Raw genomic sequence first — 21,691 nt, 5'->3', positions numbered from 1 at the left:
TGACTATTGAGAATTGTCCTATTTGGTCAATTATTATGCCAACGAGCTACTCTACTACTTACTAAGTAGTTGCCCAACTTTTTGAAATACTAGTTACCCTATCACTTAGACTAACAATTTCGAAATTACTAAAACTATTAGCTACCCAACATATTGACCTACTGACAGTCGAACTTCTCGGAATACAAATTGCACAACTACATGGACTGCTAGTTGTACAACTACCCGGACGACTTTAGTACGTCACTTAAGCAAATTTTTTTATGGTAGCAAAAAAATTGTATTGTTATAATAAAAGTTGGATAAACTAACATCTTTATGAAAGAAGTGAAAACTAAATATATAAAACTTGAGATAATTGAATTTAACCCGACAATAATAGTGATACTGTTATGTAGAAGGATCCGAATTACAAAAGTTCGAAAGCTTCGTGTTCCAAAATATAATTTTTTTTTTTAAACTGCCGATAAATTTTGACATATATATACTTGTTATAGTTTTTTTTTTTTGCTTTTTCCGTTGGCAGATGGGTAACACTTAGCTAATTATGTGTCTACCTAAAGCAGGAAATAGTGGACAAATGATTGATGTTTGAGCTTAAGACTTATCGAGACGAGTTGTTTAGATACTGTCAATACAATACTAACAAATAACTATTAGTCATGCTCTACAACATAGTACACTTTTCAGTTGCAAATAATCATTAGGCTAATAAGTAAGTACAGACTTTCGATTAACAATTGATTTTAATTGATTTACATCTATCACTATATAATAACCTCGTTACACTTCAAGTAAAAACATTCGAACAGTCTGCCCGCTTTTTTTTGTCTACTTATGTGTTCAAGTAATATTCTTCACTCTATTATGAAGGCAATTAGAGAAATGTGCAGCATTAGTAGAGTTTTAAGTTACTTAAGTGTTCAACACCCCTTTATTCATAAAAAAACTTAAATTTAAAGAATTCTTTGTTCCTTAACTAACTTTATTGTGCAGCATTTTTCACTTGCCTTTTGTTTTTTATATTTCTGAACTTTGTTCAAGTTTGGTTTTTTGGAGGGTACTGCATAATTTCTAAATTTTTCAAAAGCACTTTACAATGCTTGTTATCTTTGTACATCTTTGAAAAAGTTATTAACTCTCAAATTTAAAACGAAAAACGTATCAGATATGGTCATTTGTACACTAAAGTTAAAAAGATTATGTACCAAAAATTTAAATTAAAATTTCTATAATAAAGTAAAAACGTAATCAGATAATAAAATGTTATCAACAGTTAAAATATTTTCCAATCGTATAATTTCGAAAGGTTTGTATTCAAAATAATTAAATTTTCTGTATGACCAGAAATTTCAGACATATGTATACTTGTTATGGTCCTATCAGTTACTTGTCCTTAAATAAACTTAAGCAACTATTAGTTCGTGTAATTGGAAAGTTTGTATTTTAATTAGTCGGGCAAATAGTAGTTCAAGCAATTGATCCATTAATAGGACAAGCAATTTCGCAGCTACTTATTAGATAGTTGGACAACTAGTAGGACGAGTAGCCGGGTAACTTTTACTCAAAGTAGTTGGGCAACTTTTACTTCAAGTAGTTAGGCAACTATTAGTCCAAGTAGTTATATAGTAACAATAAAATGTGCAGGATTACTTAAGTTATTAGGTAACCATATAGTGCAGCATCCTTTATTTCTTTAAGTAAATTTAAAGTGCAATATCCCCTCAGTCTTTTCTTTTAGTCTTTTATTAAATTTCTTCCCTCAGTCGGTTATTGTGAAGCTACTTTATCTGCCTACGGAGTAGAAAGTGGTGGACATTGCGTTGATGTTTTGAGCTTCAGACTATTCGATATTTTCTGTTCGGACACGATCAATACAATACAGTGTTATAGTCTAAATTCGAGTTATATAATAAATAAAGCGATCTAGTTACAAGGAGATTAGTTTACTGGTAAGGTTTTTAGACATTCAGCTTATCAGAACAAATTTATCAATATCGATCACTATGTGATAATAACAGTTCTATTAATTGGGTAGGTGTCTAAATTGCGCGAGCGTACAAAATTGCACGAGGGGACAAAATTGCACGAAAACACAAAATTGCACGAAGATACTTTTGCACGAAGACTAATTTGCACGAGAGCACAAAATTGCACGAAGATAAAATTGCACGTAGACAAAATTGCACGAAGGCTCACTTTTGCACGAAGACACTTTTGCACGAGGGTATATTTTTGCGCGAGCAGACTATTTTGCACGCAGACACTTTTGCACGAAGGGTCATTTTTGCACGAGTGACAATTTAGCACGGAGGGTCAATTTTGCACGGGTTTTGTATCCTTCCCAGGGACGGGTCAAAGTTGCGCGTAGACATTTTTGCACGAGGGGACAAAATTGCACGAGAAGACTATTTTGCACGATTTTTTTATTTTAATATTTAAAAAAATAAATTAATCAGAATTAAAAAAATTAAAACTTAATAATAAAAAATACGAAACAAAATAATAAAATATTCAAAATAATAAAAAAATCAGAATTAAAAAAATTATAACTTAATAATAAAAAATACGAAACAAAATTATATAATACTCAAAAAAATAATAAAACCTTAATTATAAAACTTAATAACTAATTTACAAAAAAAAAAAAAATAACAAATCAATTAAAAATATAAAATATAAATAACTATTAAGTAAATAATAAAAAATCAAATAATGAAAAAAATAAGTAAATAAAATAATACATATATAGTAAGTAAAAAAAATTATTTTCAAGTTTAAAAAAAATTAAATGTTAATTAGATTTTAATAGATAATAAAAAAAAGTCAGAATATAAAAAATCAATTAACTAAATAATAAATATTTTTTTAAAAATCAAAAAATAGTTAAGATTTATAAAAATAAAAATTAATAAATTAAATTATAAATACATTAAATATAAGTCCAAAACAAAAGTTGATAAAATTAATAAAAAAAGTCAAAATAAATGAAATAAATTATTAAATAAAATTAAAATAAATATTAATAATTATAAAAGTCAAAATGAATAACTTAAATAATAAACAAAAATCAATCAATAAAATTTATATAAATAAAAATAAAACTAGATTATAAAACTAGATTCTATTCCTTATTAAAATATAACTACCAAAAAGTGTTTTGTTTATAGTATTTTTATTTTGTTAAAAATAGAAATAAACTAGTTGTAGCTGTTGTATTATTTTGTTTGTTTCATTTAAGTCAAAAGCTTATATCTCCTTTTTCTTCTAAAAAAGTAAGAAAAAAATTGCTTCTGACAGTTCTTTTTCGCTATTCTGGGTTAGATAAAGAGAAAATACAGAGCAAGAGAAACTTAAGAGCTAATTAGAGTAAAACGCGTGCAAATAGTAATGCAACTAAGATAAAGTTTAGACAAGTAGAAAATAATGATATATAAATTTGGTTAAAAACTTTTATATAACACAAAAAAAAAACAATTTTAAGTATAATTTATGGAAGTACAAAGCCGTAACAGAACTTTCTGTATAATGCACAATTAAAATTTCATTAGACGGATTTTTTCCTTTCTAAATTTACTTAATTGTTTCACTATTTCGCATGCTCGTTTTTTCTGTGCAAAAGTATCTTCGTGCAATTTTGTCTCCTCGTGCAATTTTGTACGCTCGCGCAATTTTAACACCTACCCATGTAAAATTATTTTTATTATTTTTTTTTTTAATCCTGTTTTATTTCATATAATATAATTTAAGTTTACATCATTACATGTCTATTTTTAAATAAGGATTATTTTAAGTATTTTAAAATTCAAGTTTTATTTTTATTAAAATAAAATTTTAATTTATATTAGTTTTTAAACGCATTAATTTAATTTTAATAAAAAAAGACTATATATATCAAAAAAAATCAAATAAAATTAATTCAAACCTAATCAAATTAAAATGAACTACACTAGCACATGCATATTATTATTTTTTATATAAAATATAAAGGTTTTAACATATTTTTATTTAGTTATTTTAAGCTGATATTTTTTGTGCAAAATTGACCCTCCGTTCAAAACTGTCTGTCGTGCAAAATTGACCTTCCGTGCAAAATTGTAACTCGTGCAAAATTGACCTTCCGTGCAAAATAGTCTTCGTGCAATTTTGTCCCCTCGTGCAATTTTGTGCCCGCGTGCAAACTAGTCTTCGTGCAATTTTGTACACTCGTGCAATTTTGTTCTCGTGCAATTTAGTCCCCGCGTGCAATTTAGTAACCTCGTGCACTTTTGTCTTCGCGCAATTTAGACCCGTTCCCCTATTAATTATCTTACTATACTTCAAGTAAGAACATTGAACCGTTCTGCCTGCATTTTTTGTTCATTTAAGTGTTCGTTAAATAAATTTTACTATATTCTGAATGCAACTGATAAAAAATATGCAGTATTACATAAGTTTTTAAGTAACTTTATAGTGCAGCATCCCTTGATTCCTTAAATAATTTAATTTTCTGCATTTCTATTTTCTTTAATAAAATTAATGTGCAGCGTCCCTGAATTCATGAAAAAATTGTATAGCATTTCTTAACTTGCCTTTATCCTATTTCATATACCTCTGAAATTTGTTCGATTTTTTCGTTTTAATGGTATTGGCTGAAAGCAAATATTCAAAAATTTTGAAATTTTTTAAAATTCGTATAATTTAAAAATAAGAAATTTTTTTAAAGTTCGAATTATGTTTGAAGATATGGCGCGATAAAGATTATTATATAAGTTCTAATTCTAAAAATTCTAAATTTTATGTAACCTAACTATGTAATACAATAACTATTTTAAAGACTTAAATGACTTATTTTATATAGGTAGTAAATCCAAATAATCTAGAAGCTAAGAAGGAAAACGTCAGTCTGATCAACCAAGACAAATAATTTCTCAACTTCATATGATTTTTAATTGTTAAATTTTTTTGCAAATAAATAGCAAATTTTTACATTTGGTGTTATACAACTATTTAATTTTATTTTATTTTACTTATTCAACAATAACAATTAATTATATTTACCCATTATTTATAGTCTTAAGTTAAGTTTGTAATTTTACTTTACCAAAATTAAGTCAATTTAATCTATACTAGCAAAATATTAACATTTATGCATTACTTTAATGTTAACAATTTTGTCTTTGTTCTAACCAAAAGTTCATTAGTTGGTTTACATACTCTTTTTTAGAAGAACCATACATCATGCGTTAAACCTGTTTTTTTTTTAAAGTAATTTGTTAAAATTACGGTTCGAAAAAACTAATCTAAGCTTCAACACGCGCTTAGTTTAAGCATGCGTTCATTTCTTATCCGTTCAAGTGTCAATTAAGTCAATTTAAACCTCTATCAATTAAACAAGATTATTTTTTGAATTAATTTTTATATGTTATAAACCATTAAAAATTTATAGTACAAACCAACTCTAATTAACTTTATTTTTACAGAAATTATTAATTTTTAATCCTAAAATTACTTTTTATGTTAATTTTCATCCTAAATAAGTTTTATTCGATTGCTGACTATTTCGCTGTCTATTATTAGTAAGCAATGAAGTCGATAATTACATATAAAGTATTTCTGAAAATTCAAAATAGTATTAATTTATTTAATAACTCTTTTAAGAAAAGACATCATACATAAAGTTTTTTCTTTGTTTTTATAGAACATATAAATCTACCTAAAAGATAAAAAAAAAACTTGCAAAAGCTTTTCAGTGAATTTATTTTGTAGTATTTATCGTTAATTTGCTACACTCATCAAATATACGTAAAAATATTTTAAGAGACAATTATAATATAAATAAGAAAACAAATCTTGCTAAAAAAAATCGAAATATCTTATTAAAAGAAAACCTTAAAATTAACCTAAAAATTCCAAGAGCTTCATTCACAATCAAAGACCTCTAAAGTCTTACAATTGGCTCTATAAAACTTCATAAATAGTTTTAAAGCAATTTAAAAAAAAAGAATGTTTTATATATAGAAAGTATCTTTCATCTGAAGATACTACTACCAACCCATACATGTCAGGAGAGGAATTGGCAATGCAAAATAACCACCATTTGCCTATCAACAGGAAAAAAGGTGGAAAAAGAAACCTACAATGCAAGTAAAACACAATCGCTGTGAGAAGCATTATAAAATGACAACAGAAATAAAATAAAACAATCATGAAATAGTCAGTAAGTTTTCAGATAGAATTATTCTTTGAGAAAATATCACATTTAAAGAAACATAAGTCATATAAAATTCTTATGTTCAAGATTCCCTGCAATCAAAATACTTTTTTATTGTAAGAGCTTAAGTAATTGTATGTAAATTTTAAATACAGTTCTTTATGTTAAACATTAATGAAATTAAATTATACTTTTTACAGGCATATAATTTTTGACAATGGAATAAACATTCATCATCTAACAATTGTGCAGATTACAGTAGAAATGTAGTACTTGTGCATTCTAAATTTAAACTGTTGGGTGTACAAGGAAAATTTTTTAAAAAAGTTTTATCATACATTTTGCATGAGTAGTGCAACGCTTTAACGATAAATAGTTTGTTATAAATGTCAGTAAACTGTGGCTCTACTAAAGAGTTTTGACACAACGTTTGTAAAACATTAAATGATTCAATATTTTTTTCAAATTAAAAATATAAGGTTTTGAAAATCTGCACCGCCTGAGGTTAAATTTATTTTTTTATAAACTTCACACGCTGCTTCAAATCTTTTTCGTGGGTTGCAACCAGTTTTTAAACATTTTTTTTTGCTGTAAACTAAAAACATAAATTTAATGTACACTTGATTTTTTACTACCATATTTGAAATTTTATCCATAAAAGCAAATTCAAAATTGTGTTGACAGCTATCGAACATTTTAGCTACTTCTGTCCAAGCCTTTGCGAATGGTGAATGTTGTTGAACTGACATCGTTAGTTTTTAGTTATGGATGTCATCAGTGCAGCTACCAAACATTTAGGTCACATATACAGTAAGTAAACAAGACTTTTCAACTTTTGTCTGGTTTACATTTCTAGCATTCAAGTTTTTGGTAAACGCTCAGCAGAAAAGTATTTTAAAATGATCTTAGTAGCTGATACAATACCTGCTTGTTTAGTTAGTTTTTGAAATATTTTGGTCGCAGACGTCTTTGTTTGTTAATATACTGTATTTTTAGCACGCTTTGATTCTAAAAATACATATATATATACACATTAATTACATATATATATATTCATATAAATATTTATATATATGTGTATGTTTCTAGTATTTAATAATCTAATGTTTTACATTTAGCAAAGCTAACAAAATATGTTCACTTGTAATCCGTATTTTTACTGTTTTTTATTAAGGTAAGGCTACGTGATTTTGAAAACACCCTGTAGAACCTTTTTTCAACTTCCACTAAATGATTTTACTAAAAAGAGTTCTTTTTAAATATTAAAACTTTAAAGTTTACTAAATATCTACAGTCTGTTTAAAAACAGAATTAATTCAAGTAGTAGTTTAGTTTGCACTATTTTAACTTTAAAATAATTCTACTTTTTAAAACAATGCATTTAGAAAAGCATTTATAAGTGAAAACTTTAAGCAAGATAACTTTTTCTTGTATTATGAGTTATTAAATTTAGTTCTAAAAGTTTGTTAGTTAAAACTTTAGACTACTTTAAAACAAAATATTTAAAAGATTCACAAGTACCATTTTTAAATATAATTCATTCCCTATTTTTTATTGAAATCGGTTAAGAGTCTTAACTTAAGACCCATTTTGTAATGGTCATTTATCTGCTGAATATTTCACCAATGCGTCGCTGATTTGTTCAAAATTTGTAGCGCTAAAGAGCATAAAAAAGTTTTATTTTTTTTAATTATTACGAAACCAGGAACAAAATGATGCGATAACATTAAAAAAGCAAGCATATTTTTAATAAAGAATCTAAAACAACTCTAATATTTTAAACTTAGATGTATTAAGTTAACTTGAAAAATAACTAATTTAAGTAATTTAACATAAAACAGTTAGTTTTTAATAATTTAATTAGTGTTTTTATAAACCACTAAGTATTAATAATTTTTTTTAATAATTACCTATAAAAAACCAAATTTACGAAATTTTAAAATAAACAATTAAAAGAAACGTACTTTAGGGTAAAAAAATTTAAAATAATCAATAGTGATTAAATTTTTCTGTTAAAACTCAGAAAAAATAAAAAAACCTAAAAACTTTATAACTTAATCAGTTTCAATAAAAACAATGGTATTTAGTACATTTTGTATATAAAATAAACAATAAAACGTCGTTTTAACGTCATATATAGATCAATTTTTTATATGTAAATATCAAAATATTATTAAAAGATGGTTTGATGAGAAGTTTATAGAAAAATTAAGTATTTTAAAAATTTCACGTTTTAAGAGACAAGAATACACTTTAAAAACATTTTGAATTCAACTAATAACCCTTTAATACATAAATGACAGAATGTTAAATATATGGTCAAAATATTTTATTTTAAATTCTCATTGGTTGATAATCCGTTTAGTAATGAACTTTATTAATTCTTTGTTCTTTAAAACAATATTTTTCATTTGTATTCAAGCTTTTTTCATTGAAAACACTCAGAGCAAACAAAATTTTAAATAAAAAATAACAAAACATCTTGATTCGAGATCTCTATCACATATAAACAAAAAATAATAAAAAAAATATTCAAGCAAGTTTTTAATATAAACTTAAAATAGTTTTTTTTTGGCGAAAATAAACATAAAAGTAAAGTTGAAAAAGTTTTAAAATTATTGGAAAACAAAACTCTAAAAATAGATAAGAGTTAGTTTAATAAAGGAGTAAATTTTATGAGATCCATTTAGTTTAGAAATAAAATGAGTGTAAATAGTAGGCGTAGGATTCAAAAAAGTTTATTAATTGTAGGTTAAAATTTTAAGCTTATACTTAGGCATAACAGTTTAAATTAAAGTAACTATTACTTTTATTTAATTTAAGTAAGTCAATTATCTTGTGTGTTTTATGTATTAACTTGTTGTGTGTATTACGTATAATTTTTGTTTTGTTGTTTTGTATTTTTTTAAATAGCAAGTATTATACTTGATTAAATATAATGATTAAGTTAAGTTAAATATTAGTTTAGTGGTTTTGTTATGTTAACAAAATAGGAACATAAATAATTGTGTTATCATATCTTTATTGAATTAGTATTTATGAATGAATTTCAATGCAAAAACTTTTGAAAAATTGTTAAAACTTTTACATTAATAAACGCAAAATGTGCCGCTGTACCACAGGTAACATGGACGAGTGGTTAAGGCTGTGCAATTTTTATTTATTTATATAATTATGTAAGTAACCACATATAATTATAAAAATTAAATAAAAAACCAACTATTATTTATCTATTACATTCAAAGAGTATCTTTAAGAAGTACGCATCCGTGTAAGATAAGGATAAGTTTAAGGGCATAGGGGGGTTAAAACACTTTTTTTAGAATGTGATCTTATTTTATATAGTTTTTACTGAGCTACAAGATGCTATTTACAGATTTTAAAAATTCAAAACAATCTCTGAGATATAGCCGGTCAAAGTCGGAGGCAACAATAGGTTCTTTATGGGAGGCACAACTAAAACAGCAAATAACTAGAAATCACTAAGAATATATATGTTTTCCTAGGTTTTTTGAGATAACTACCTCAAACTTTTAGGAAATGTTCCTTGCAATGTTTAGAAAAGTCATTTGCACAAAAAAATAAAAATTTTATAACAAAAAAACAAAACAAATTGTTTTATTTTTTATATATATTTTTTTAATAATTTTAATAATTCCTTGCACCAGTATTTTTAAATATTGCAAGGAACTTTTCTTAAAATTTGTGATAGTAATTTCAAAAATGCTAGGAGATATATCTTTAGTGAATTCTAGTTATTTGCTGTTTTAGTTGTGCCTCCCATATGGAACCTATTGTTGCCTCCGAATTTGACCGGCTATATCTCAAAAGTTATTTTGAATTTTTAAAGTCTGTAAAAAGCAACTTGTAGCTTATTAAAAACTTTACTAAACAAGATCACATTACGAAAAAAGTGTTTTAACCCCCCTTTGCCCTAAATTTATTTTTAGAAGGGGGTTACACTTTTTCTTAATGAATAACTGACCTTTAACTAATATTTATTTCTAAAAAAAGTGTTTTAACCCCCATATGCCCCTAAGTTTATTCTTACCTTACACGGATGCATACTTCTTAAAGATACTCTTTGAATGTAATAGATAAATATTTTGAAAAATTTGTGCGTACCTTACACGGATGCGTACTTCTTAAAGATACCCTTTAAATATAAAACATATACGTTTTAAAAATTTAGTGAGTATCTTACATGGATGTAACCCCCTGGCCTCAACTGTAATTTCCTTAGGCTTATATAATGAAAGAATCATAGTTATATAAATAAACAAAAACATGGAAGTGTTTGGCTTTTAATCCCCTATACCCTTAAAAAAAGTTCTTGTGGCAAATTAGATATCTGTAGTTCAAACAATATTTTAGATCCAAAACAAAGTTATAAAAACAATCAGAGGCCTAAATTACCCTGTGAACTTTATTTTATACATTTAACCTGGACTTAATTAAAATTAACTATAACTGTAAATATTATAAGCTAATACTTCAAAAAAAAGTTTTTTAATTAAATTATAAAAAGAAAAAAACTTATCTAATATTATCTAATATATACTATTGTTTAAAATGTTTCGTTTAGTTAAAAAATAAAATTATGTAAAACATAAAATTAAAATGTACATTAAATACAAAAATTCAAAAGTTGTTCATTAAGTTTGTAGTAACATTTATAAAGAATTAAAAATGTTTAACTTTTAAACTAATTTTTTTTTTTTAAACTGTTTGCTATTATTAAAATCAAAAAAACTGTTGAAGCTTAAACATTATATTTTTCTTTACTTTTGTTATCCTTTTATTTGAAAAATCTTGCACAAGTGTTTCTCAGCAATTTGAAACAATGGTTAAGTTTAATATCTATTTTTTTAAGTTTAAGTACATGAACTAAATTTTTTATCAGTCACAGCAACTAAATTTTGGGTACTTTAACGCAGAAAAAATCCATAATATTTTCAGTAACTTGACATGGTTCATTTTTCCACAAATCTTCATTAATATCATAGCGATAAATTTCTGTAGAGTCATTTCCAAAAACATAAACATAATTTCCTACCAACATGGCGCTTTTCAATGATAATTTAAAAATAACAATCAAGAAGGACTTGCGAACCGGGCAAAATGGCGAACCTTTTACTAGTGCTATCGTACACTTCACACAAACTATCAATGACAAACAATTTGCTTTTTACCGCAACCAAACTGTGGCCCGATCTACTTTCCACCATGCTGGGCATCCTAGACCAGCTGTCTGGCAGCACATCATACGACTCCACAGTGTATAATGGACTTTCTGAAATATATACCTCAATTCCGTGACGATAGTCATCTACGAATGTGTAATTTCCCCCGCACACAACAATGTCTTCTTCAAACACGGTGCACGCAGCTTTCAACCTTTCTTCATTCATTGCAGCGACTTCTGTCCATTGGTAGTTTCTAGTATCAAACTTTAAACAGGTATTTGTTGCCAGCTCATATTCTTCACCTCCAAAAATAAAAACTTGGTCCATAAAAGCACACGCACAAAAGTATTTCCTCAGATACATTTGTACATTCTTAGTCATTTGAGATACTTCAGTCGAAGTGTTTGTGAATGGTGAATATTTTTCAACTGTCATCATTAGTTGGTTGGTACTGACAAAACTAAGGCACTTAAACACAAAAGTTTCTCCTTTCACATAAACAGCATGGGAATTACAACTTTCGTTTATCAGTGACGGAAGAGCTTGCGTTTTGTCCGTGTCGCACTCCATCCGGGTTACATTTCTAACGGCTGCATTCAATTTTGCGTTGAAACCACCGCAAACGAGTATGTTGAACTGATCCTGGGAACAGTACCTGATCGTTTGGTTAATACTCGGTGTATCTTGGTCACAGTTGTCTTTTTTATGCAGGAACTGTTTTATTACTGCAACGCACTCCTTTGTTTCTGTGAAACAAGTAAGTCACCCAAAAGATGTTTCAAAGTATCTTTTGAAAGCAAGTTGAGACGTGTTGTTAGTAAAAGATCTTTTGAATGTTGTCTGCGTTCTTCCATATCGTGTTCTAACCACTTGATAGCGAACTTATAAATTTCAAGTTCAGATGTTATAAAAAGTTCAGAACTTGAAAGTATTCTTTTTATATCACTAAAACTTAATTCTAAAAAACTTTTGTTTTCAACAAGTGCAGTGAAACAACATATATAATCATTTATCACTTTTTTAAGACTTGGTAATTGTAAAGTTTTAATCATTTGAAAAATTGTCAGCGCGTTTATGACATCCATTTTTCCATTTATAATTTTGCAGAGTAATTTTATTACATTTTCGTCAAAAGAAATTTTGCTTGTTTTAATAATTGTAACAAGATCTATTTGTTCGAGTTTTCCATCTGAAAAAATATATTTCCATTTCATTCTAACATGGAGAGTTTGTAGAGTTTTATTGATGACAATTTTCATAATATTTATAAATATTTAACTTTGTATATTTTTAATAATACTAAATTAAATTTTAAAGTTGTAAAAGACTTTTTTTTTAAATAAATGCATAACTTTTTTAGCGCAAAAACGAACAACAGATAGTTATAATAATGAATAAAACTAAACATTTTAATTAAAAAGTTTTAAATTTAGCCTAAGTAGATAATTTAGCATATAAATCGGTCAAAATTTTATGTTCAAAAAGTTATTTTGATAAATATTTTTTTTTTACTATTAATCAATAGGAAACACATATCACAGATTATATTTGTTCATTTAATTGACAAAGGTCAAAGTTCTCGATGCAAAAGCAGATATTAATATTTATATTAGAAAACAACAACTATTTTCAAATTTATTTACTGCAGTTTCAATGCTTTTAGCATATCATCAGAACGATCAAAAAGTTTAATAGCAATGTTTCAGAGAATATCATAAATACACTTTATGACAAGTCAAATAAATTTGAAATATTCAGGTAGTTTACATTAAAAAGAACTTCTGCGCAAGTTAATATATGTCTGTTTTGTGTTGTTTATTCCTATCATTAGTTATGTTGCTATTTCTTTTATAAACTGAGCTAAGCCTAATTAATAAAGCATACTTCCCTTTTAAAAAAATTAAATTCAGATATCCTTTATTCAAGTAACTAATCAAACAACCCTAAGCATATCTGAAAACAATTATCTACAAAATTCTAATAAAGATTAAACAATTTATCAATTAACGAAGTTCATTTGACCGTATAAAACACAGTTACCAACTGGCCTTCGAATCCACCAAACATAAATTCGATTAAGTGTGCTAAAAACAAAAAAAAATACATTAAAAAGGAAAAAAAAAGTTACCCAGACTTTTTTCCTAATTGTAGCTACTAAAAAAAACAGAAATTTTAAATTTAGTAAACAAACATTGAAATGTCTTAAAGTTTTTGAAATATAAAAAAAAAGTTCAAACACATTTAGAAAAAGTTTAACAGCCTAAAACTTAAACAGTAAAAAAAAGACTTGCAACCGAAAAACGAAAAAATACCCTTAAGACAATAATTGCCTAGCATGCAACCAAATATACCGATTAAGAGTTCTCAAGTTTTACGTGGGTTTTTGTTTTTGTTGCTGAAGTAATTACCTATTTTGCTTGTAGTAATAGGGGTAGGGAGTACTTGGGTGATATTCGCTGGACTTATGAGGAGATATGATTTGGATGTTTCTTGGCTTCATTAATAAGAATCTAAAAAAAGTATTTTGCAAAAATAAAAGTCACTACCCAAAAAAATAATTTTAACCCCAAAAGTCACATATTTTCGATTTCTCTACTTTAACAGAAATAAAATTACTTATACATGTCCTAATTTATATCTTAAATGAAAGTTTATAATTGTAGGTATAAATTAAAGACATATTTGACTGCTTTTGATGTTTGATGACGTCATAATCACCCTAAATATGCAAAATTTGTCTCTAAAATCATACTTTTTTTCTAATTTATGAAGCAAATTCTTCCGTTGTTTTTACTTTTAGTTTTTTTTATTTTGAATGTAAATTGTATGGATTCAGTTAGTCAAAAAGATATTGCTGCTGTAATTCTATTTCAATCGCATGTTTATATAGATATTAAATACATGTTTAATCACTTTCCGTTATAAGAAATCATGATTATAGAGAGAACCTGTCTAAGAGTAAAAGATTTCGACCCATATATTGTAGAAACTGCATGTAATTTTATTTAAAATTAGTCTAATTTAATTTTTAAATATTAAGAGTACATAGTATTGATTTATCTATATCATTTTTTTAGCTTTAAGTATGTTATTGTTTTCACATTACTGCTAGTTTAAGTTTATAAAGTGTTATACATTTATTTTAATTAAAACTTAGTTTGTTTAAAAGTATCAATTCTCTAATTTAAAAACGTAGTATTAAATTATTTTTAGTTTTAATTGCATAGTACTTTATCAAAATGTATTTTCTTATATATTTACTTAAAGGTTTACCAGACTGAGCACTTGGCAAAGTATAAACTTTTATCTTTATATTATATAAAAGCTTATACCTTGATAAAAGCTACATTATTCTTCACATAATAAAATTCTTTTTTATTAGGTATTGAGTTGATATTAACTATTAATAATTCATTGGTAATTGATAAAAATAAATTTTATTTAAAGCGTACTCCTAGTAGAAAAGTAATAAAAGAAATTTTATTTGATAGTAGACGTGATTTACTCTTTTGTTAAGTTTGTATAATATTGTTTCTTAGAACAACTTTTTTCTTGGAATTGTTAAAAATGTACTTTTTTAAAGTAATCATTTACAATTACTAACAAGTTTCGTTTTACTTTGGATTTGATATAACATATCCTTCACTTAAGCTTTGTGCATCTTGCTTTTAATATATTTAGCATTTGTTGTACGCTAAAATCAAAAAAAAAGCAAGACTGTGTTTCTGCATATTCGAAAGCACTCAATTTACATTTGACCAAAGCATTTGGTGAAGGATATGTAATAAAAATAACCAAAGCAAAACGAAATTTATTAGTAATTGTAATTGAAGTATTTGGAGCAATTCCGATTGAAAAAAAATTGTCTCAAGAAACAATATTATACTATTTTAATAAAAGAGTAAACCACATCTACTATCAACTCAAATTTTATTATAATATTTTTCTACTATGAATATGCTTGGGTTAATATTATTATTTAACAACAAATTAAATAATAGTTAACATCAACTCAATACCTAATAAAAAGTATTTTATTATGTGCAGAATAATATAGCTTTTGTTAAGGTATGAGCTTTTATATATTTTATAAATAAAAGTTTATACTTTGCTAAGTGCTCAGTCTTGTAAATAGTATTCATATAAGAAAATACATTTTGATAAACTGCTATGAGTTTAAAACTAAAAAGATTTGATACTAAGCTTTTAAATTAGAGAATTGAAACTTTTAAACAAATTAACAAACAAACTTTTAATTAAATTTAAATAAATAAATATAAATTGAACACTTTATAAACTTAAACTAGTGGTAATGTGAAAACAATAACATATTTAAAGCTAAAAGAAAAAACTTAATACTAGTGATGTACCGGACCCTCAATTTCGGGTCCGGCCGGACCCGGATCCGGACTTTTTTTTCAAATTAGAATCCGGCCGGAACCGGATCCGGACTTTTTTTTCAAATTAGAATCCGGCCGGAACCGGATCCGGACTTTTTTTTCAAATTAGAGTCCGGCCGGAACCGGATCCGGACTTTTTTTTCAAATTAGAATCCGGCCGGATCCGGATATCAGACAAAAATAGCAATATCCGGCCGGACCCGGATAGTGAATCTGGTACATCACTAGAATAAACTAGCCTGAGTCAGAATGAGGTTTTTAAAAACTGAAAAAAAAAGAACTTTAATCTAATAATAAGTAGAACAGCTAGCCACAAGGTTTACAAATTTAGGTGTTATTTACAATTAAAAATCTGAAATCAAGTTCTTGAACAAAATACACTAGAAAATTACAAAATATTGAAAACTGGATCAGCTCAAACTCCTTCAAAACCTAAAAGAAAACTGCCTGAGTTTTTATATAAATTAAACTAGCCTGAGGCAGTCCAAGATTTTCTAAAATTCCCAAAAATTTTCAAACTAGCAGGGTTTCCACTGTTTAAGTCAATAAAACTAGTTAGAGTAAGTATAAACAAGCCTGAGTCAGAATGAGGTTTTTAAAAACTGAAAAAATTACTTTAATATAATAATCAGTAGAATAGCTAGCAAAGGTTGACAATTTGGTAGTAAAGTTGTGGTACACTTAACTTATTAGTACTACCCATCATAACTAAATCCTACCTTATTTAATTAATATCTAACAAATACTAAATTCTAACTGAGACTATTTTCTATAATCAGACACGACAGTTTTGAGTGATGAATCTTTTATATAAAACACATCAAGAAATACTAGCATATACAAAATTATTAATTACTTTGGTTACACTTTAAAAACTGGAAGCTATTTAAATCTATATCAAAAGACTTAAAACTAAAAACTAAAAATTAAATAAAACTTTTAGTAAACAACAAACTGTAAAATTTTAAAAAACTATTAAACTATAAACCTGGATTAAATTTTTAAACAATTAAACACCTGTTGAAATATTCATTTTTAAAACAAAACACTACTTACAATAAGCATTCACAAAAACGTTCAAGATATTTTGTTGCTTCAAGCTACACACCAAACTAACTAACTGCTTACATATAAACTGCCTGTCATGTTTTGATGTTTTGTTGCATCAGTATTTAATTCGAAAAATTTCGTCATATGATTCTCATTGGTTCGTACATTCAACCGTTTTAACTCTAAATATTCTCTGAGCTCAACTTTAAACAATAAATAATGCAAGTATTCATTCCAAAGTTTTCAATTTTACAACATATGTAAAGAGTTTTATTTTTTGAGATGTTTATTTCATAGTTTAAATGTAAACAAATGTAAATTAGTCACGTGTCCAAAATGAGCCAATCACGGTAGGTGTTTAATTTTAACTGACGAAAATGACTCTTATTAATTTACACAGGGTTTGTTTTTGAAAAAATACTTTTCAGTATGCTCTTTTTTACTAACTAGATCCAGGTCCGGCCGGATCTCTGTTAGGATCCGGCCGGACCCGGATCCGGACTTTTTTTTCAAATTAGAATCCGGCCGGAACCGGACCCGGACTTTTTTTTCAAATTAGAGTCCGGCCGGAACCGGATCCGGACTTTTTTTTCAAATTAGAATCCGGCCGGATCCGGATATCAGACAAAAATGGCAATATCCGGCCGGACCCGGACCCGGATAGTGAGTCCGGTACATCACTACTTAATACACATAAATAAATAAATTTCAATTAAATAAAACTCGATATATCTAAAAATAAAATTAGACTAATATTAAAAAATTTACATAGTTTTTGATATATATGTGTCGAAATCTTTTACTATTAGACAGGTGCTCTAAATAATCATGATTTCTAATATCGGAAATAATCAGAAAATGATTTTAAATGTCATTAATATCTATATCAACATGCAATGGCATTACATCAATAATATCTTTCAGGCTAACTTACTCCATAAAATTTACATTCAAATCAAAAAATGTATAAATTAAAACAGCAGAAGAATTTGCTTTTTTTATTATAAAAAAATTTCAATTTTACAAACAAAATTTGCACAATTAGGGTGATTATGACGTTATAATACATCAAAAGTAGTAAGTATGTCTTTAAATCTATGTAAATTAGTAAAACGTTTCATTTAAGATATAAATTATAAGTCTAGGACATGTATAAGTTTTTTATTACTGTTTAAGTTAAAAAATTGAAAAATTTCTGACTTTTGGGGTTGAAATCAGCTTTTTGGGTGGCATACATTTTATTTTCATTATTTTATAATTTTTTTTAAAGAATAAAAAATATATACAATCATATCTCCTCATAAGATCAGCAAATATCACCCAAGTACTCCCTACCCCTACTACTACAAAAAAAAGGTAATTATTTCAGCAACAAGGCATCTAACGAATTGAAATTTACCGTGGTCTACGAATATAAGTGCTTTAAGGATAAGAGCATTCAATATATTGGATTTACTTTGAGATCACTAACAGAAAGAGTCAGAGAACATTTAAAAGGTAAAACAGCTGTATCTGACCACATTAGTAATTCTATAGTTTTTTAAGATGAAAGATTAACTGTTACAACTTTGGTATTTTAAAGTAGTTTAGAATTAAACTTGCAACCCTGATAAGCGAAGCTATTTTAATTAAACATTATAATCCAATATAAATACAAACAGAAGAAAAACTAAAAAATAAATTAATAAAAATACGATAATTGAATAAGTTACAGACCGAGGGTAAGGGTTAGGGTAACAGTGTTAGTAAAAACAAAAATAAAAGAATTACTAATAACAATCATTGTTACAAAAAAATAATAATAATAATAAAAGTTACTGACCAACGGTATAGGTTTTACGGGTAACAGTGTTAGTAAAAGAAAAAAAAGTATTTAAAATAAATAAAAAATCGAAAATAAAAATTCAACTTGTGCAAAAATAATTACTACAAAACTAACTGTTCGTGCAATAGTGTCTTCATACAAAAGTGACCCTTTGTGCAAAAGTTTCTACGTGCAATTTTATCCCCTAGTGCAAGTTTGACAACTACCCATATTTTTATACGTTTAAGCGTAATATTTTTAGCAATGTTAATAAATAAAGCCTTTAAAACTTTTAACTTGCCTGAGTGAAGAAACTGTATGGTTTTATCTTCAAATTGCTTTGCAGAGTTTTCTTTACAAAGTTTTAACATTCTAAGTTTTTTAAAGTTAGGATCACTTTGGTCAACATCTCTTAACACCATATTGTCTAAGTTTGCTATGATGTTTTGATTATCTTCTGTTGAGAGTTCATTCATAATTATTCTTTTTTATAAGTTAGTCTAAAATGTATGTTTAACAATGACAGAAAACTAAAATAAATAAAAATTTAAGTAATGATTTAAAAACAGAAAATTTGAAACTAATAACAAAAAATATGTATATGATTCTAACTATTAGCTTAAAATGAAAACTACTTTTTCAAATGATATAATTTTAAAAGTTGCGATTTCAATTTTGTATGGTAATTATTTTGATGCACTAATTATTTAACTATATTTAAGTCCAATATAAAACTTAATGGATTATTACTGTGGCTCTGCATTGCAACTTTGTAAAGATGTTTGGAAAACTCATAAGTGTCAAAATGTTTCATAACATAAAGATTTTTTAGATTGTATATAATTTCTAGTAAAACTAAACTAATTGGTTTAATTAGCATAAATTTATTTGCAAAAAAAAATCACTCCATATTTTAATAGTATTTTACCACTTAACATTAATGTTAAACAGAGATTCTCAACCTTGGGTAAATTTACTCCTGGGGGTAAAATCACTTGTTTTAGAGGGTAAATCTTCATTGATCTATTTATGCAGATTAAAGTTTATTAATAGTTTTTTTTATTTTGATAAGATAATATTTTACTGTATTTTCTTTTATTTAAATGTATAAAATTTTCTTTTATTTTGCGATTTATGATATTTAATAAGCTTAAAGTCATAAAAAAATAGGTTTATTATCTCACAACTATACAATTTTGTTTATTTGGGTTAAATTTGGTAATAAGCTTCCATAAAAGGGTAAAACATAAAAACAAGTTTAAGAACCGCTGATCTACAACTTTAGACAAAACAGGAGTTAAAAAAGTTTGATTTTTTTTAAATATAACAATTAAAAGTTTTAACATTTAACATATCTATTTATTTTTAGTCATCCAAGTATCACTTTTTTCTTTGCTAAACATAAAACAAAATTTTAGTGTAATAAAAGAACAAAAAATAACTGAATATGACTTACATAAAAGTAATGTATTTACATAACACACATAATTAACTTTTACCAAAATATCTGTTTAACAAGTAAACTACAAATTTAACATTAAACAGCCTAGAGTTACCACGCTTTTAGTCAAAAAAAAACTAACCTTATTCAAAAAAACTAGCATGGGTTACATTAAGCTAGGCAGAGTTGCCTGAGTTTAAATAAATAAACATAATTGAATATGCTAATAAAATAATTAATCAAACTTGGTGACTTGGAAACACCAATAAAATAACACATGAATTCAAAAAAAATTGATTAAATTTCATGATTAAAATCTAGCCTGAGATCTGAAAGTTTTTTTAAACCTGCTCGAATTTATAAAAAACAGTCTGATTTAGTTTCAGTTTTCAAAAATTTTCTTTAGTAGCTCAAGCTATCCTGAGTAGCCTTAGTTTAAGCATGGTTGCCAATTTTTTTTTACTAATTTTCTCAAGGTTTTTAAAGTACACATTTCTAGGTCTATTTTTTGTTTAAAATTAAGTTTAAGGTAAAAACTGTTTTAAATAGTATAAAAACATTGCAAAGATATTGTAAAGCTACTTCAAGTGTGCTTTTAACTTGTTTTTTCAAAAATTTTCCAGGTTTTCAAAATTTATTCCATTATCTTTAAGTACACATTTTTGGGTCTATTTTGAGTTTAAAGTTAAATTTAAGGTAAGAAACTGTGTTAAACAATATGAAAACATTGAAAAGATACTTAAAAGCTACTTTAATTTTTTTTTGCTAAAAAAACATTGCTGATGACTTAATCATTTTATTTATATGATAGATATTTTGAGTCAAATCGAATATTTACTACTGAACTTGTAAAAATTGTTAAAATTCAAGCTTTCTTCAGGTTTTTTTAGTAATAATTATTCAAAATTCCAGGTTTTTCCTGGTTTTTAGCAAAATTTCCAAAATTCCAGGTTTTTTCAAATTTTTATCCAAAATTGTCAAATTCAGAATTTTTCAAGGTTTTTCAAAACTTCCAGGTAAAGTGGTAACCCTGTTTTAAATAAAAAAAATTGATGACAAGCATTTTTTTATCTATGTTGTAAATTTTTTATGTCAAACAAAGTTTTTCGATTTATTATGTTAAAATTATCTAAAATGCTAAGTTTTAGGTTTTTTTCAAAATTTCAAAATTTCCAGGTTTTTCTTTGTTTTTCCAGATTTCCAATTCTTTTGGCAACTATGTTTAAGGCATTCTAAAACTAACTTGATACACGAAGTTCTTCAATACAAGCTTTGTTTTCAAGCATATTTAAAATTTAGAATTAATTAAGCACAGGTTAAGTATGTTTTTCTTATGTCTCCATACTACCAGTTTTCCTAGTTTATTAAACTGATCTTTATAGTCTTAAGATAACTTATTAAAATGATCTTTAAACTTGAATAAAAAGGATGATTTTCAACTTTTTCAAACTAAAACCTAGTCTGAAAGACCAGAAATTTGCCTGAACTATTTTATACTGACATGTGTCAGCCTGAGTTATTGAAACAGTTTAAAAAAAATACTAAGAGCCAAGAAATTATAAAATGTATATTTTAGCAAGCTTACCTACATACATAACTAATAAAAAGATAAATATA

At 26.1% G+C, this 21,691-nt stretch overlaps 1 protein-coding gene across 1 annotated transcript; it reads right to left on the bottom strand.

Moving 5' to 3' along the window:
* Window positions 1–11,274: 11,274 nt before the first annotated feature.
* Window positions 11,275–21,360, bottom strand: LOC145832476 (spermatocyte protein spe-26-like). The gene is made up of 2 exons (XM_082939793.1): window positions 21,318–21,360; window positions 11,275–12,125 (listed from the first exon to the last, which is right to left on the bottom strand). Exons 1-2 carry the CDS (start codon window positions 21,358–21,360, stop codon window positions 11,275–11,277), a joined length of 894 nt encoding a protein of 297 aa, XP_082795919.1.
* Between the last annotated feature and the right edge of the window lie 331 nt (window positions 21,361–21,691).

Source organism: Thalia democratica, chromosome 3 (assembly GCF_965202585.1).
Source record: "Thalia democratica chromosome 3, ktThaDemo2.hap1.1, whole genome shotgun sequence".
Taxonomy (NCBI): domain Eukaryota; kingdom Metazoa; phylum Chordata; class Thaliacea; order Salpida; family Salpidae; genus Thalia; species Thalia democratica.
Note: the sequence above shows the minus strand (reverse complement) of the source record. Positions and strands in the feature narration are given on the sequence as shown.

Excerpts from the sequence above, each read along its gene's own strand:
- LOC145832476 (XM_082939793.1), bottom strand. The coding sequence starts at position 21,360 with ATGCTTGAAAACAAAGCTTGTATTGAAGAACTTCGTGTATCAA. Across the intron at positions 12,126-21,317 it reads TGAAGAACTTCGTGTATCAA|AAACAAAGGAGTGCGTTGCA; the intron begins GTTAGTTTTAGA and ends CTTGTTTCACAG.